Genomic DNA, 20227 nt, shown 5'->3' with positions numbered 1-20227 from the left:
GCTCCTCTTGACAGCCCTTTTTGTCCTCTCTGCTCAGTTGTTTCTTTGTCGTGTTTCCTGAACTGCACAATGATTCTGTTGACTGTCAAAAGCGTGATTCCCAAATTCTGCGAATTTTGCCGCTGACTTATTCCACCATCTGCTTGACCAACTATTCTTCCTCTAACAAAATCTGACAATTCGAGCGAACCTTGAGTTCTAGCCATGTTGTAGCACAAGATAATTAGTGTGCAGACCATTTTCATTTATATAGTGCTCTGTGAACACAAATTAATTGGCATAAATCAGTTAAATGACAAAAAATTAGGTGTATATTTACTTGTGACCACTCAGTGTATATATACAGATTCACAAGTCCAGCCCGTGGTTTTCTCTGGTGGGCATCCCAGCCTACCACTTGCCTAGTCCAGCTCCTTGCTACACAAGCCTCCAAGTTTTGACCCATCGGAGGTGGTGTGCAGGGGGGTAACACCAGATGGTATTTATATATATACACTCTTTGTGTGATGGGCTGTACAGTGTAGATTGTGCAACTGATAGCCAAAAGTATACCTGGACAGGCACCACTCACCACCGAGCAGGATCCATTACATATAAAGGACATGACTCTGTATGAGAGGGAGAAAAGTAAACTTACCAATTCACAGTTGAACCATCATGTTAGAATGGCAACAGGTGGAATGTGATATCTGGATGAGCAGGAAACAGCCACATGATGTAGGTAGTGGGAGATGAACATAGTAGGTGTAGTCCACATGCCAGACTGGATTATGTCCTCCAAAGGATGATGCAGATGAGCTTCCAGGGAAAAAGTAAGGTGTTAAATCTTGTGAGATGACACCAAGAAAAGATAATGGGACTCGGGAGATAGGGTAAATATGGCAGAACTGAACCAAAGAGGTACAAGGCATTCTAGATCCTGAACATAATTGGGCCTGGAACAGGTCAGCATGGATTCTGAAATCCAGAGAGGGGGGAAAAACATGGTATTCTGATGAAGGAACCATTTGTAGAAAGGGTAGATGCAGGGACATATGAGACGAGGGATACCGACAAAATGTAACACACCTGTAAAAGCATATCCAAAATGGCTGAGGGCAGCCTGGCAACATCCACAGGTAACAAATGGGATTGCACAGCATAGGATAGGGAGGAAGAAAGCTCTCTAAATCGGCATCATCAAAACCAGACTCCTCTAGAAAAGAAGAATTATGTACAAGTTCAGGAGAAGCTGGCTATCCCATGTAGTGTTCAAACTCCTGTGGAACTAAGGCTGAGATATCCTCAGACAAAAGTGTAGAACCTGAAGCCTGAGAAATGACAGATGAAGTAGTAGTAGAAGTCACGATAGTGGTATGCATGATAGGAAATTCATAATTTATGGTTCAACTAAAGTAATTCATGAAGAATTTACATTCTCTCAAAACCATAAGTTAATTTACTACTTCGAAAAAAAAAACACAAAAAATTAAGCCCAAAGTTTAAAACACGAGCAATATGTTGTAACGTCCGAATACAATTGTGCTTAAATGAGAAGTGAAGGTTAGGCTGAATAGAGGGAGTAACTTGCATCAGGAGATTGCGTCTCACTCTTATTGATGCCTAGTTGCATGCAAAGATGCAGTGGAACCAAGTTGAATGTGGAGTAGGTAGGAGTTTCAAGGCTAGTGAAGAGTGAAAACCTCTGTACATATAGAAGGCAGCAATGAATGAGAGAAGCTATTATGTGAAATGAGAAAAGATACCATATCGAAAGTAAGAGTTATCTTATAGGAATACACTGAGATCTCTTAACTTATTTTCTCTTGAGAAAAGATGGTATCGAAGTTCACAAAATTATCCTGGGGATCAATAGGATAAAAACATCTTTGTGCTATATTCTGAAGACAAGAGAACAAGACAGCACAAATTAAAGATTTCAAAAAAAGACAAGGCTCCAATTAAGGATGATAAACTTACAGAATGAATTACCACCAATACGAGTGGAGGCCAGCACCTTAGATAAGTTTAATAGAGTAATAGATGATTTTCTGAAAAATATAGGATGGATTAAAATTTGTACTTTTTTTCAAGTGTGGGTGTACAGGGGCAGTCTTGAAGGACCAAATGGTCCCTTGTTGTCTATTATCTTTTGTATTCCTACTTACCTAAGAATTAGTTTTTTCAGCCAGTTTTGTAAGAATCCACATGATTAAGATACATTGCCAAGTGCAACCTGTGTTTTATTCCTTTGAATTCCACATACACAATGTTACATTAAATTTGAAATTAGACAACATATCTATTAGCCCAAAATAGAGAGCTTAGCTAAATAAAGCTACTACTGACATTTAAAAACAACATATTCAGTTACTGCACCCTCATCTACCTCAAAATATTGAGAGCTATCTATTAAAAACAAAACAAAAAGATATAAGAACACATTTTTTTAAAAATTATATCATGTCTTTCATCTTTGTTTTGAAAAACATCAATCTTTAGTATATGAATTCAAATTTCATAATGTACACTGATCTAAGCCTAACTTAAAAAAGTTTAATTTATCCTCTAAGTTTTTCCACTTCTGAAAATAACTGGTTGACAAACTGCAGATCAATCTCTCAAACCTACAAAATCTACAAGCATGGAATACTATGGTCCTCAATGCATAAATAACCATGTTGTTATAATGGTGAACAAGTTCTTTATGTACAAGATGTTAAGAAAACATTCTAAAACAGCAGATGTAAACATTTTAAATGAGCTAAATTCCATCAGATGTTTCATTCTTCACAGTTCATATGTACAAGTTAAAACTGAAACAACCCAACAGGGTAACCTTAATCTGATTAAATATTAGTTTAGAAATCATTTATCTACAGTGTAGATTCTACACCATTACCTTCATTCTTACAAGCTATTTCAAACTATTCAAAGCCATCAAATGACATGTGACTTAGCATGTTCTTCTGTGAGTCTGATTTGGAACAATCAACTCAGGATTAGCTGACACAGACAGCATATAAATTCTAATACCAAGCCTACATGTTTCATATTGAAATAATGTGAAACCTTATGTTGCTATTCAATGTTACCAATAAACATTCGTTATATTTTGATAATCATTTTTCCCATTTTTTTTTCAAACTGCCATTATTAAATACCTAGAGATTCTAGGCATTTGCTACAACTGTAAGAGATTTAAAATACAGTAGTAATAAAGCAGAACCTTTTCGTTTGATAAACCTTGAGAGGAAACATTGAAAGAAGAGTGGTAATAATATCGATCACTTCATTCGTTAGTAGTACCTCACAGCCAGTTTCAGCAATACTCACACATGTAGTTTAGTGTTCCTAACTATTTTATAATTTAGCATACCAAAACATTCTGATATCACACACAAAGACATTTTCTGTCTATTTACAACATACTAAAAGTTTAGTTGAAACAGCAAGTAAGAATGAAGCAGTTGAAACTATTTAACTTTTATTTCAATGTTACATTCTACATGCTGCCTTTAATAACAAACTACTAATGTTAAGGTTAATGGAACAACAAAAACTAATTTTTTAAATTCTAACAGTACCATTTTGTCTAAATGTTTAGTTTTTGATTGCTTTCTTCAATACAATATCTGTAGTAGGTAATCACATGAAGTTTAACAAACTATTTTTATACCTTCCAGACAAAGGCCTGATTGGTCCAAACACATCTTCAGGAGAAACTTCACAAAACGTTACACAATCCATCTGAAACAAAAAATAAAACTTTTTTTAGTGGCACAAAAACATGATTTTTTTGTTTAAGCAGAAGGAATAATTGTTTTTATAGACCGTTACTTCCTCACAAAAATGCCATCTACTTGTACAATAAACAAAACAAGAAGATTTCTGAATACTGTCTACTATAATTAGAATAAATACTTAGTTTAATTAAAATACAATGAAATATTTTCCTTTCCTTGTATTTTACTGTTATTTCATTAGTTGTTTTTGGATATTCATGCAGTTACTCAAGGGCTATATGTGATAGCTGTCCTTAATTTTGAACTGATAGAATATAGGAAAGCAGCTAATCAATAACATCCACCACCAACAACTATTTGGCTACTCTTGTGAAACCAAACAATGGGATTTGACCATACCCTTATAAAAAGTTCATAGCTTTAACATGCAGGGCACAAACAAAGGACCCATAAACCCATAGTCTAACATGCTAACACGAAGGACCCATAAACCCATAGTCTAACATGCTAACACAAAGGACCCATAAACCCATAGTGTAACATGTTAACACAAAGGACCCATAAATCCATAGTGTAATATGCTAACACAAAGGACCCATAAATCCATAGTGTAACATGTTAACACAAAGGACCCATAAATCCATAGTGTAACATGCTAACACAAAGGACCCATAAATCCATAGTGTAACATGCTAACACAAAGGACCCATAAATCCAGTGTAACATGCTAACACAAAGGACGCATAAATCCATAGTGTAACATGTTAACACAAAGGACCCATAAATCCATAGTGTAACATGCTGACACAAAGGACCCATAAATCCATTGTCTAACATGCTAACACAAAGGACCCATAAACCCATAGTCTAGCCACTGGGTCATAACTTGGCCCTTTATTCTATTTTAATCATAATACTAATGAAACTGGTGCAATCATAAAACCATGAAATACTGTCAAAATTGTAAACTATATACAAATTGTAATTACATTTCTTATTCATATTTGGCACTTTTAACATTAGATTATTCTATGAAATATGAAAAACATGATAATCTAAATTAACTGTTGTCTTATCTATTGTCAGCTAATGAAACAGTCATGATAACAAATAAGGAAAATGGTCAATTTTAATTCTTCTATTTAACTGTAGATTCAAGAATAAACAACAAAGGACATATATTTCTTCTTTTATACATGAATTTCATCTAAAAAGAAAAAGAGACTGTCCAAACAATTAATACTGTACTGGTTATTTTAGTTGTTAAAATAGAAAATGAGCCCCAGATAACTAATTTTGAAACCTTTATTTGAAGAAACATGATGGATAAATAGATCCATCAACATTTTTTGGGGGTATTCACAATTTTCTAAAAATTAAACTTTTTGCATAGTTCTGAATATTTTGGGTTTACCTTAATGATTTTAAAAGTTTTAAATGGATACAGTTTGTTTTCATAGGTAAAAGCTTTTGTCTGAATGAATATATATATATATATATATATATATATATATCACAAAGGCTGTCTCAAATTGAAAATTCGGGAATTCTTGCTACCTTACAAGATTCAAAACATAGCTTCCAGTGTGAGAAGTTAAGCCAAATCACTTTTAAGTACTGTACGGCTATGTAAAAATGTAAAACAGTTAATTTTTTCTTCGTACTTGCATAGGAAGAATTAATTTAAAAAATTAACTTGGGATTATTCAAAACAGATAGCATATAAATCCTACTAACCAGCCTACATGTATGAAACTGAGTTTGACAACCTTTTCATTGCTTATCAAAGTTTTAAACAACCTACATATAGGTAGGTAACTAATTTAATATTTCCATTTTAACATGAACTAGAACACAAACTTTATGAAAAAATAAAAATAACATATTCATAACATGAATTACAGGAATTGTTTATCAAACTTTTTTTCTGATTTGTAACATAAAATTGGAGATTCGTGTTAAAATAATAACAATTATATATTCTTTCAGACTCAAAATGTGAGAAACTACAATAAAGTCACACAAAGCTTGCAATGAATAAATTTAACTTGGAGTAAGAATCTGTTCATTATCTATTTACAAGAATAATTAATCCTTACTGGATTGAGGGTAACATCCCTTAACTTTTTCCTTCTCACAGTAGAAATACTTAATCAAACTGTGTAAAACTTACTAAAATATTATTAAGAAACTATTAAAGGATTTGATTTTTTGTGTAACTCTTTAAATCAAGAAATTTCCAAAATTTTGATGAAAAACACTACCTTGAGAGAACATTAAAAATTCCTTTAATCTTAGAATATCAATTTTACTTTTACTGTTGATCATAAAGTTCCATTTTATATATTCAGTTTCATTAATAATCACTAATGTATTTCTTTTGAAAGTTTATTTTGCTAATTGTAATAATCACCAATTCCAACTATAAGTCATAAAACAAATAGTGAAACTGACAAAGATTTATTGGTGACCTATGATCTACCCTGTCACTATGGCAAGGTAACAATGTTTTTGTTAACAATATTCTTCATTAAGATCAATTTATATCTAATAAATATAGTTTGATTTTAATAAATAATAACTTCCTCTACTTATCTACGATGTTTGAATATGATAATGTTCAACAGATAAGGATTTCAGTGACATCTGAGTTATTGGAATATTCTTCTTGTAAACCTAACTAGGCTTATCTGATGACTTGTCATATAATAAAATGTCAATAGCTTTGAAATAAATATAATGTGAAAACATTTTCAGGAATGAAGAGAGCATCTAAAGAAAGTATAACACAATTCTGATGTCTGCTGTTTGTTCCCAAGTTTTTTAAACTTTAAATTAAATTCTGTTATTCTTCTCTGCAGGAATTGCATCTCATCACTTTACAAAGAAACCATAAATTATTTCTCACACCACTTTATTCACTCCATTTTAATGTAAATAGCTTATAACCTGTTCTATACAATAGTATTTAAACTCTGATTGTAAATTTTATGACCTGAATGAGGCCATACTGGTAAAATTCATAGAAATAGGGAGAAAATCAAGTCAGAAAAAAATTGGTAATTATATTATCAAATAAAGACAGTTCCTTAGCAAATATAAGCATATGCTTTGTGATGGGCAGAAAAATTCTAAAAAAATTGAAAAGACTTCTCAGAACTGTGTAGAAAATGCAAGTTTGATTTTTTTTTCATTTTTCTTTCAAAGTAATGTTACAAAATGACAAAATATGAATTATGAATAAATATGAATTATGAATAAATATGTTTTGAGAATGAGTTCAGAACTATTATTTTTTTTAGCTAAATTTGAAAATTTGATATGCAGATAGGCACTTTACACATGAAAGGTGTCCACAAGCCAAAAATGGGATAACTCACTATTAAATTAATGAAGGTGTAAAAATTTCTCATTTCATGACAAATATCAAATCTCACTTTTTACATCAGGAATGTAAAACAAACAAAAAATACATTATAAAAATAAGATTACAATGAATGAAAATCTAATAAAAAAAAAAAGGTTGAGTAGTTCTTTACCTCCCAGTTGCCTGTAGAACGAGCATTTTGTATAACACGAAGTAGTGACTGAAGATCATGCTGGTAGTTGGCATTCTGGTCTCGTAAAAAACTGTTTTCAACCTTCACAGCTGATAGTAATTGTTGAGTTTCCTAGCAACAACAAACAGATATATGAAGAAAGATCTATACTTTTTCAGGAGAGCTGGAAAGCCATATTATATGATAAAAACATATGAGCAATTACTTTTAAACAGATATTAAATTGTCATGGAAAAAAACATTCCTGACAAATTGAGAATGATAATCAATGTACATTTTTCTTGTCTCACTTCTAAAAATGATGCGTAAAAAACATAACTACCAGGTTTTTGAAAATTATATTGCATAGGAAACACAGTATGAAATTGAAAATAAGTTTATACCTAAAGGAAGTACTCTGTTATATAAAACTTAAAATTTGTTTATTGTCAGATATACAGAATATCTCTGGTTACAATGTTTCACCAGGTCAACCTGGTATCATCAGGTACAACAAGTTTTAAGTGAAAACTTAATGCAATACTCTTCAAATATAAGTTGTATTGTCTATAGTCCACACTGAAACCTGATTTTTAGCACTATAAGCCTTCAGACATACCACTGAGTTACTGGGGAGCAAGTGCTTTTGAAGCTTATAAATACTTTAGTATGTTTAGAATAATAAAAGGAAGTTATATTTCAAGTTAGCAGTTTCAATCCCAACAAATAGGTAAAAAAACACTGATTTGGCATGAAAGCTGAAAATGTATCTTATCATGGTTCACAAAGAATTCTAAAAATAATCTTGATAAGTGTAGTGTTTTTAATCTTCTTGGAACATATTATTAATTTTAAGAACTGAACATGAGTCAACCAGGACACGATTATAAAACAATTGTTATGTTTAGTGATATTGTATCTGTTGCTTCTACAGAGGGTTGTGTATGTTATTTAAAAACAATTTTGAATACATAAGTAAGAAAGTCATGATGATCACAGCCGATATAAAGTCATGGTGCAATGGCAAGTATAAGGATTACATTTTAATATTGTTTGGTTCTACATAGGTGGTGTGATGCCACCAAAATATTCGTACACTCAGATCATAAATATTTGCTGAAAACAAGAATTCAGAATTTCTAAGATGAGGATATACCTTGTACTTAATGGCATTGGAAAAACAAAGAAATATGGATCAAATTGGGGCAGCAGGAGAATACAGAAAGAGAAAAGCAACAAATCACACTCAGGTTTTGGTAAGTAAAGTGCAGATGCAGAGTCTTGTAACAGGTGAGAATCTAGGAACAAAAGGTCAAAAACAAAAGCCATCCACTTGACTCATAACATAACCAAGAAGTAACTCAGTAGGAAAAGCGACACAAGTTGTGACATTCCTTCAATCACTGCATACCTCAAGCAGCTGGAGAGTGAAACAGGTATTCAGGCTATTCTGTACAAAGACACATCAGTCAAGTTGACACATGCAATGGTTATGAATTTCTGTGCAATCAGACTGTTGAAGCAAATACTAGGATACCATCGTAACCATACACTAGATGGTTTACAAAAGCCATCAAGTAGTAGTTGTGTGCTTGTGGCATGATAGTCTTATGATGAAGTATTTTGGAATGGAAACTGCACTGTAAGGCTATTATCAGGATGCACAGCCATCAGATAGAGCATGACTGGATGTGGTGACACAGATTGTAATGGTATTGCAAGGCTCCAATACCATTTTAATACAGTATACTCAACCTCTATACCATACCATATCCCTATGCCCATTGATGCTTTCATAATTTTATATGTAAATGTTGCTCGTTTGTTTTAGAGTAAAGCCATAATGGGCTATCTGCGGTGTTTACCACAGGGAATTGAACCCAGGATTTTAACTTTGAACTTACTGCTGTCCCACTGGGGGATATGTGTAAATGAGAGACAAACATGATTAAAATTTTGGCTTAAACATTTCATTGCATTTGTCTTTTCTCTTGCAGCATTTTTAATCAATTCTTTTGTCTCTTGGCTTTTATCAGCCATTTTATCTCCATTTGTTTACTATTAATGCTACCACCAACTTTCCATGGTTTGGAAATGATACTATGACCTTCTGTAACATAAAGTTAACTACCAGTTTTTAAACTTATCAGAGCAGCCTGGAAAATTGAATCCATATTTACAAAAATAAAAAATCACACTCCAGAAGAAATTATTTTATTGAAATCAGATGGGACAAAACATGATGGGTGGTATTATTAAACTTATGATACTTTGGTATTTTGAATCAGGACATCAAATCTCCATGAGAATTTGTTCATACAGTACTTATACAGTACATGAATATTTTAAGGATCACATCTGTACCATCATGAATGAATCTATTCTAAAGAGGCCACTGATGAACACTTTTAATGAAATATGGTACAGAAAATAAAACACCATTTAACATTAAGCTCTTAGCAAAATGTAATATTTTCCCTAATTATAAATTCAAAGTCTTTCCTAATTCAATCTTATAAACCTAAAATAAACAGAAATAATGTTTGACCTTTGTAGTTAATTTTTTTTTGTTCAATGACTTGCAATTTTCTGTTCTTTAGTCCTTCTAATTCCTTTTAACATACACGTGATAAAATGTGACATTACCATAGTTAAGACACTTTTTAATTGTTGTATCTTTTCTTTTTGGTTATCAGTTTGTATTTGTATGTGACACTGTAACCCGTGAGTAACGCATGAGCTGAAATGTCAGTTTTGAATAAGATCATTTTTTCTGGAGTGTGTTAGTCAATTTTTTGTAAACATAAATAAAGTTAACTATCTGAATAAGATCAATTAGAAAAAGAATTTCAACATAATGTAATCTACACTCTTACCTCTAAATATGCTTCTAGTTCATGCTTATGAGTTACTAGTTTCTTCATTTCCTGTTCCCACTCACTGAGCTGTAGAACGGCTTCCTAGAAAATATTTAATTTTCTGTTTGAAAACGAAAGGACTAAGTGAAACAAAAATTACTTGACCATCTAATAAAGATTCAATCAAGGCAAGTTGTGCAAATATTATAAAATGAAAAGTAGGAACAACATAAAGTTGCTAAAACATACAGTTTTTAATGATGGAAATCAGCCAAATAAAGTTTTTATTGTGAATTTTACTTGATCATCTGTTATCTATCACAACTGTTCATCTGACTCATTAAATCTTGGTTTAAGTAACAATACTAATATCAACAAACTTCATAAATCTATTCAACTATAAATATTAGAAAATATGCAAATTACACATTCTACTTATACATGTCTACAGTTATGTTATTTTAAATAACAGCACACAGATACATTATTTTAAGCAAGTCTGTACATGCACATCTACTACATTGCACTCTCATGGTGAATATCGTAACAGCACAACTAGTAGATTTATCTGTTTGTAAATGATATAAATGTGCATTGTAAATTTATAGGAAAATCACTGGGTATTTCAATTACTTATCCAACTTTCTCTTCTAAGTAGTGCTACAGTTCTGTATCTATATATTAATTATATGGTAGTGACTAACAAATCTATTTTACCTTTTAGTCTTGCATTGACATAGTGGAAAACATTGTGAAAGCCCAGATAAACTACAATAACTTGATAATACTATGGTACAGAGATGGATTTTTTGTTTTTATGAGAATGGAGTTGAAGTTTGAATAATAATAATAAAAATACTAGAAGTGCAGAATGAGTTAATATGATCAACTTATTATAGTTCGCACAGAGAGAGAGCATCACTTTTTTGGTCATCAATCAGATATTATGACCATTATACGCAAAACTTTCGAGGCTGATCAACTGAGACTGTTCCAACATTCAGTCACGAACATTGGTAATATATGACAAAACATTTTCATAAAAAAACAAAAAACTTTTAGCTATATAAAATAATCAAAAGAAACACTTTTGAAGAAGATAACACAAGTAAACCATCTTTGATTTTGAAAAATTATAAAAAAATTTTATTGTTTGTTTGTTTGTAGTTAAGCACAAAGCTACAAAAAAGGCTATCTGTGCTCTGCCCACCACTGGTATTGAAACCCTGTTTCTAGCATTGTAGTTCTGCAGACATACTGCTGTGCCTCTGGGGGCAACAATTTTTATAAAAATACATTTTACATAAATTCATTTGGACCAGTTTTATGGTATGAGGGTTACTCTTCAGCTATAAGTTGTCTTTTAAATCAAAAACAGTCTCTATTCTGATGTAACAGAATGGGGAATTAGTATTAGGCATGAAGTAGAATACAGAAAAATCTCCTTTTTATGTAACAATAACATTACAAAATAAATTACTTTTTACTTTCAAAAACTACTTAATATGTTCTATATAAGGAAAAAAACTTGTTGAAAACTAGACTGCCAATGTCTTTCATGTTTCATGAAAAATAAGAGTGAGTTATAATGAAAAAACATTACATGAAGACTATCTGTGATATTTTCTTATTGACTGCAAGAGTTTAACTAATTTAAAGCATTCTTTAGAGAAACTTTTAAAAGGGAAAGATTTTTTCTGAATATAAGGTCATACTCATTTCAAAAATCTTTGTGTGTGTTGGTTAGTTGGTTGAATTTTGTGCAAAGTTACTCAAGGACTATCTGTGCTAATCATCCCCAATTTTGAAGTAATGAACTAGAAGAAAGGCAGCTAGTCAGCACAACCCCTGCCAACTCTTGGGATACTCTTTACTAATAATTATTGGGGTTGCCGTCACATCATAATATCCCCATGCCTGAAAGGGCGAGCATGTCTGGGAGTGGGATTTGATCTCACCACCCATTGGTTGAGAGTCAAGTGCTCTACCTGCCAGGCCATCTTTGTGTATTTTGATTATTTTTCAGTAGGGTTCATTTTCATAAATTAAAACCTGTTAAAAAAAAGCATTTAGGCATACATCATGAAAATCTGCATTTGATGAAACTGAAAATAAAAATAAGTAGAAACAGCAGCCTTTCATTAAATGTGTTCCTATAACTCGCGTTAAGACAAATTATACCCTTACCTTAGTTGTCCTAGCACTCATCTTTAGCCTTCCCTCCATTTGGGAAACTCTTTGCTTAGCTTCTTTCTCTAGGTGAGTCAATGCCTGAATTAAGACTTCATTTTGGTCTGACAGCATGCTCACATAGGACATGAGCACTTTTCCCTTTTCCTATAATATCAAAATAAATTCAATATAAATTATTAACAGAAAACAATACAAGTATTCATGATAAGCAGTAAGAAGACCAAAATATTTTAGCTTCACATTCATAACATTTAGATTTTTTCTATTTTCTTCTACCCAATAGTATTTATGTACAGTGAACTTTCGTTAGTCGGAACATTGACAATTTGGATTATTCATAATCCAAATTAGTTTTTTTATGTGGACAAATCTTCACAATGGGAAATATAATCAATAATCTATATATTTGAATTCTGACTATTTCTTAAAACAAACATGCATTTCTAATGGATACTTGATTCAGTACATGACTCCGTAAGTCAAGTAGGGGTTGATCAGGAAACAAAATGGTAACTACTAAAACACGAGCTCACAGAATAACCTGTAGAATAGGTAAGTGCATATAAACTATAACAGACAGAGAGGTCATACATGTGATTTATACTACATAGTGTTCCAAAAGGAAGGAACATAGAAATACCAGCATCATTAAAACATGGTGTATGTATATACAAGGAAGTAATATGTGCATTGTGTGTTCTGCAAGTCATTGGTTTGAACAAACTGATGATTTCTGTGAAGATAATGACATAATATGCCACTCTGATTATGCAATTCATACAAGATAAATAAAAAGGAGGGAATTCAAAAACCTGTAAATAGGGATCATAAAAAAAGTAAGGAAACAAGGCTGGAGATACTGTAGACATTATTTACTCAAACCACAAACCCCTATTTTGGCTCCATGCTGTTACCTACAATTACATTTGGTGGAGCTAAAAATAGGAGTTTTTAGTTTGAGTAAATAATATCTACAGTACTTCCAGCCTTGTTTCCTTACTTGTTTTATGATCCCTATATGCAGGTTTTTAAATTCTCAATTTTTTATTTATTTTGTTTGCTGACTTTTTTATGCTCAACTATGGGCAAAGGATTACTTGATATGGTAGCAACTTTATACGTTATAATGATAATAAACATAACTAGTAGCTAGTTGATATGGTTCATGATGATTTACTGTAGCTATTGACTATTTGATCGCATTAATTCAAGATGTAAAATGTTAAGCTGCAGCTGGAGATTGCCATGGAAATTTGTTTGAGAATATAACGAGCATTTATTGTTTCTGTGTAACTAAATCCTCTGTATATAATGCATAGTAATGGGCAAATTTATGCCTGGACTAAGACACAACCCCCACTGCATATAAAATTTTACCACTAGAAAAGCAGCCTTTTCAAATAAAACTTATATGTCTTAAACATCACTTTAAATAAACCTTTATGTCTTTTAAAGTAATTATTCTATGAATGTGTGTAATAAAATTTAATATTATGTGTATTGATTTTTTTTTACTCTTTCACTTCATACATATTATAGGGGTTGGCTCTCTAAAGACACTGATTGTATAGTGTACAAAGCATTTAATATCTACATGTTACAGTCATCTAATGTTCATCTATTATTGGCTAGTAGTTGTAAAAAAGCTAACTTAAAGGGGTAATGATAACATCGTTTAGACTAGAATTTACGATGTTTTTTGGCTTATGTAAAAGGTAGAAGAAACAAATCGTTCTATTAGGGTTTTGTGCAATTCCTTGCAATCTCTATTGTGAACCATTATGACATTATATGAAATAATGAACTGCTAAGTTTATTGTACATACAGTTGTTTTTTTGTTTACCAGTTGCATACTCAATAACACTAGTTTCACCCTTACATTTAGTGATTGATAATGCATGCTAGTAACAGAATGTCTACTGTATTCAGTAACTGATTCAACAATCTGGATGCCTTAATACAGAATAACTACTCCTTTACAAATGTGTTCATGAGGTTTCAGTTCTTGTATGATTATACATTTACAAAGGCATATTCATCACATTTCCATTTTCAGAAGAAAAAAAATTTACAATAAAAGTCAGAGAGGTTTCGCATTGTCGTACATGTATTACAAGTAACAATGTGCTGTACATGAAGCTGTAAAGTACAAAACTATTTTTATAACATCACATTTCACGTAATAACAATTTGCTATATAATCTCCAAGATAAAAATTTCCATTGTCTTTATCCAATTCCCAAGACTGAAAACATACAGTAAGTAAAATAGCAAATTAAACAATATTTAAATTAAATGCTATCTTAGAAGTATATCAGTTCTTATTTACATTATGGGTTTTATATCATGTTAAATATGTTTCATTTGATGTGACATGGCCAATTACCTATATTTTCTGATGTACATAGTTTTAAATGATCCTGAACATTCTATGGGAAATACTGAAATTGACTTGGTGATAAGTAGAAAGAATGAGAGATTAAAAAACTGATAAAGCACTAGAGACAGACAAGGTTTTCTCCAGGGTTTTAAAAGAAGTCAAAGATCAGATACATGAACCTCTCTCTTTCAGTTCTGATAAGTCAGTAGATAACGGGCAAGTTGCTTATGTTACTCCCATTTTTAAAGGGAAGTGATAACAGTTGCCCTGGAAATTATAGACCAGTTAGTCTTACTTCTGGAAAAAGTCTACAAATTCTGATAAAAGAAGCTTTAGAAAATAATCTGGTGAAATATGTTATCATACATAAATTTACTATAGTGAAATCCTCTTTTATTAAGCTGTTAACTTTTTTAAAGGATGTTACATGTTATCTAGATGATAGAAAGGGTGTGGACTTGGTGCACTTAAGTTTTCAAAAAAAGTGTTTAATAAGGTGCCATACAAAATGTTTAACTCGAAAAATCACATCAAAATGGGTTGGGAAAAGACAAGTAATTTGGATTACAGTACGTTTGGATGAAGGAAAGCAAACATTGTGAGTAATGGAGTCCAGTCAAATTGGATGCTTGTCATTAGTGGAGTGCTTCAGACTTGGGACCTTCCCTTTTTCATAATTACATTGATGATATTGATAGGGGAGTAATTAATATGGTCAAGTTTGATGATGACATTAAACTACAGCTAAAGATTAAGATATTTTAACTTATTTTTTCGTGAGAAAAGGGTAAAAAGTGATCTTATTGAAGTTCACAAATTATACAAGGGGATAGATAATGCAAAGGCCTATGATTTCTTTGTGCTATTTCCTGAAGATAATAGGATAAGAAGACACATGTTGAAGATTTGGAAAAAAGACAGGTTGGACTACAGTTAAGTCACTTTTATTTTTCTAATATAGTTACAGACATGGAATTAGTTGCCATCAGTAGTAAAATAAGTCAAAACATTAAAAGAGCCTAAAAATGAATCAGTGATTTCCTGAATAATACAGGGTAGGTTTAAATTTTCACAGTGGTTAGATACCCAGCAGCCAGGAACAATCTTTCAAATATTAAATACCCAGCAGTCAGGAACAATCTTTCAAATACTAAATACCCCGCAGCCAGGAACTATCTTTCAAATACTAAATACCCAGCAGCCAAGAACAATCTTTCAAGTACTAAATACCCAGCAACCAAGAACAATCTTTCAAATACTAAATACCCAGCAGCCAGGAACAATCTTTCATATACTAAATACCCAGCAGTCCAAAACTTTGAATACTGATGAGCTACAATCACCTCTCACTTGACTTAGAGAATGAGTAATAGTAAATTAATAAACTGATTTGTCTTCAAGCTCGATGAAACGTCCGAATAAAACTTTTATACTGGAAAAATAAATATTAATAGTCATTCTTGTTTAGTGATGATCGGCATGTATGTTTCATACAAGCTTCAAAATACTAGATACCTGGTAGTACGTACTTTCATGATGATCATGAACACTGATAAGCTTCCAATATGATAATTTATATATAATTTCTGATATTTTGGAAATTATCATTAGTTATTATTAACATTATTATTATAGCTCATCAATATTCAAATTTTTGGGCTACCAGGTATTTGAAAGATCATTCCTGGCTGCTGGGTATCTAGCCATTGGATTAAATTCTTACTTTAACAAGGGGGAAACTGAAAGGATAGGCTTTAAGGACCAAATGGCTTTTGGTTCTCTATATTTTAAAAGCATATATATATATAATATTTCATATTGCACTGATTTACAGAAATGCTTATGTATAATATCTTACCAAGTGCAAACAAATGACACACATTGCAAAGACTTTCCATTTATTCTTGTTACCACAAATATTCTATAAAAATAGTCCCTTTGGAATGTCTCATGAGCCAATCAGTTTCATTTCTATATTTTTACAAAGTACAAAACTTGCCTATATTTTCAAGATCAATTTGTTTAAAAAGCAAAATTTGAATATATTAAAATCATATGCTTATTTCTAAGAATTAAATGCATGAATGATATATTTCTGTTACCTGCTCTTTTTCCTCTTGACTTAATTCTTTTTCTTCTAGTACTTTGAGCTGCCATTCACAGATTTGAGTAAACTGAGTTTTTAAGTTACAAAGTTCAGGAAGATAATTTTCCTTACTATCCTTCCATGCCATTGCACAGTCATTTCAAATGAATCAAGTAAATCAACACTATCCTTTTCCAAGTATTCAGCTACTTCCAAGGAATCCATTTTTTTAAATTCTGTAATTAAAATAAATTGATCCAAAATGTATTAATAGGGAATTTTAATAACTTTGCAAAATATTAAAGAACACAGTAAACAAAACAGAATGACATTAAGTATATATTAACTAGTTTTATAAATTCAGGTCATACTGTAATTGTTCGAGGCCATCCATGGGTGCCTGTGATCACACAAGGATCAATTTACATTTTATAAATTTATGCAAAATATACCTAGAAATCAAGAACTCTGAAATATAAAAAGTCACAGCAAAAAAAATTGTAATGATTTTTCCATACTTTAGATTGTTTTTATTTATTTTTTACATACACCTTAACTATAATAGTTTATGTTGTATTATAATATAAGTAGAGTGCACCCTTGTCTCATTTGCTTGGACATAGCTATGTTCTCTTTCAGTATTCTAGATAAAATTAATTTATTAAAGTATTATTTTTACAAGTTCTAATTCTGTTGCAGTTTCTCAGTTTATGCTCATTAACCTTGATTTTATCAATTAAAATGTAAACTTAGAATGGAAGTTAGATACACTCTCTCTGCTAAGTGGTATATCACTTGTGTTTAATTACATCAAGCCTATACAAATCATTAATATAAAAATGAATTTGAAAAAGCACTAATAGTGCTTTGAACAAAACACTTTTATTTATTAAACAAACTACTTAATTTTTTTTTAAATGTAATTAAGACTAACTCCCTGACCCTGCTATTGTTAACCAATGTCTTGTATAACTATTGTATCAGTATCACACTATTCTGTATTCAGTCTATTTCTATGTTGTATAAACCTTATCACATCCACAGCAGGCAAGACGAGTTATTATGAAATACGAAACCGTCAGATCGACTGTGATGGATCAACAGTAATGCATTTACTTCTACTTCGCCTGTAGTTTAGATACAATCAATTCATCATCACATCAAAATGACCAATGCGAAGAAACATAGGAAGCATACTAATGTCACACCAAGTGGAAACTTTCATGAATTACTGCTGAAGCCAAAACCAAATACATTAGAGTTCCCTTTTGGTCATTCTAAAATAAAAATATAATACAGAAATTATAATAAATAAAGTCACAGTTTCCGTAAAAAATATTCACTATCAACTATCGCCATCGTGGCAGAACAACAACAGCGCTACCCTGGCTAGCTATTGATAATTCTTATTCTGAAAATAATAATAATATTATTATTAAATCGTATTATGCTAACATTCTAATTTGACAAAGAAAAAATGTTATTTAGGCAAATAAGTATAATAAAAGACCAATGATAATTTAAAGGTTCATTTTTTGGCATCTTAAGCAAGTACATTGAAGGATACAAACCGACTATCATATAATTTAGTTTTTTTGCTCAATGCCATAGCAGTTGGACATGACCTATTACTTAATATGCTGGGTTTGAGTCCACAATATACTGCTGAACTTGCTCCACGCTTTCAGCTATGGACAAATTGCAAATTTAACAGTCAATCTCCCTAATTCGGTTAAGAGTAGACCTGTAGACGGCAGTTAATGGTGATTGCTCTCATTCTTGTCACTAGTTTTAAGTTAGTGAAGGCTGTATCTAAACGTTGGAGTCTCTGACTTGATCATTTCAACTATTTTCTCTATGCCTTGAATAAGATATCATTCAGGTTGAAAATACCAAATGCCATATCAGCCCCGTAGCCCAATACGGCTCGATTTCAAAAATCAAAATCTTAGCTGAAATACTATTTGTAATAGCTCTGTAAAATATTGTTACGACAGCGGAAGTTACGTGACGTGCGTGACGAGTTTCTCGAATGATCGGGGAAGTCTGAGTGTGTTCGAGATGCCCTTCTCGTTAGTATATAAGCCTGGCAGTGAAGGCCAGCGGGGAGATGAATAAAGAGAGAGCAGTAGTTACTTTGAGTTCCGTTTAATTTATGATTCTGTTAGTTTCGAGCTACTGAGCCGTAAAGTGTGTTTTGCACTCGTCGAGAGCGAAGATATCGAGATTGTGAATCGCTGTGATTTATAGCATGTATTATAAAAGTTGTTAAGTTTAAAGTAACGAGAAACGTACTGATTGTAGAACTTCTGTGTACTAAATGTTTGTATCGAGGAAGAATAAACTGGTTTAATCAAGAAAGGACTTGTATCGCTGAAGATCCTCGGAAAGAATTTCTAACAGAAACAAACAAACAAGCAGATACGTAACAATATATTAACAAGAGAAGCTGAGTTTAGCAAAGCATAAATATTTTTAGACTTGCAAGTGCAACTAGACATTAACAATTTCCTTTTTGTCCTGAAGTAAATGAAAGTATAACAAAAAGTGGTCAACAGAACCCTGAAAAAGAAAACAAAAAAGGTATTTATTCAGTTTATAGTTACAGGTTTGATTACTCTATTACTATTAGTGTCGCTTCCTGGTGGCACTGCAGTAAATTTGAGGGCTCATAATATTAAAATTCGGAGTTCTATATCCGTCGTAGGTACAGCACAGATAGTGAACTGTATTATTTTTCACTTAAAAAACAACAACAAACAACTGGCAATGTCTGGTATCAAGTCCATCGTACACATATCACAGGTCTGGAATAGAAATATTGTATTTTTGACTCACGTTTACAGGTTCGTTTATTTCACAACATTTGGTGTATAATATCAGGTAACATGTGTGCATAGCAGAGGCAAATGATTTACCATAATATAATCAAAACTGCTAAAAAACGGTAGTTTAAATTATAATTGCTATATATTTTCATTGTTTTTTTAGAGCCATAAAATATTTTGTAAAAAGCATTTAATACTATTTTTTTTACAGCGCTTATATTGTTTGCTCACGGTCGTTATTGTGAGGGCAGTTAACACTTATAAATTATTAACAAAATGTTCATCTAGAAACAAATTATGTGAATGACATATAAAGTCAGCATTTTGGAACCTCACAACAATGATTTACTGTTAACTTTAAGAATAGTTTTCAATAAAAAATAAGTGTTTAAAATATTTGTTTGTTTTAGTGAAATGCTCTGTCCATTGCGGGAGTTGAACCTCGGATTTTAGCGTTGTAAGTCCGTAAATTTACTACCGAACCATATTGGAGGAGGGCTGTAAAAGAGGAGTAAAAATACTTAATAGATCTTCGATCGAAGAATTGTTTGTCTTTTTTTCTGTTAAAACACTAAAGCTGAAGCAACTACAAGTAAAATCGTAACCGTTAGTACGTT

At 31.7% G+C, this 20227-nt stretch overlaps 1 protein-coding gene across 5 annotated transcripts in view; it reads right to left on the bottom strand.

The window, feature by feature from the left end:
- LOC106458864 overlaps nt 1-18133 on the bottom strand; it is a 76637-nt gene extending 58504 nt beyond the window's left edge. For 3 of the 5 annotated variants that reach the window (XR_002610451.1, XR_002610450.1, XM_022385216.1), the window contains exons 1-6: nt 17811-18133; nt 16799-17018; nt 12310-12459; nt 10141-10224; nt 7265-7396; nt 3659-3729 (exon numbers count right to left, since the gene is read on the bottom strand). Coding sequence is in view for 3 of the 5 variants with exons in the window: in XM_022385216.1 (XP_022240924.1) it covers nt 3659-3729; nt 7265-7396; nt 10141-10224; nt 12310-12459; nt 16799-16930 (569 nt within the window). In the remaining 2 variants the exon portion in view is untranslated. Of the gene's footprint in view, nt 1-3658; nt 3730-7264; nt 7397-10140; nt 10225-12309; nt 12460-16798; nt 17019-17724 lie in introns of all 5 variants that reach the window. The other 2 variants (XM_022385217.1, XM_022385218.1) reach the window with 2 other exon arrangements.
- Nucleotides 18134-20227: the final 2094 nt, after the last annotated feature.

The sequence above is a fragment of the Limulus polyphemus genome, unplaced genomic scaffold, assembly GCF_000517525.1.
Source record: "Limulus polyphemus unplaced genomic scaffold, Limulus_polyphemus-2.1.2 Scaffold525, whole genome shotgun sequence".
NCBI lineage: Eukaryota > Metazoa > Arthropoda > Merostomata > Xiphosura > Limulidae > Limulus > Limulus polyphemus.
The sequence above is the reverse complement of the archived record's forward strand: the minus strand, read 5'-3'. Positions and strand labels throughout refer to the sequence as shown.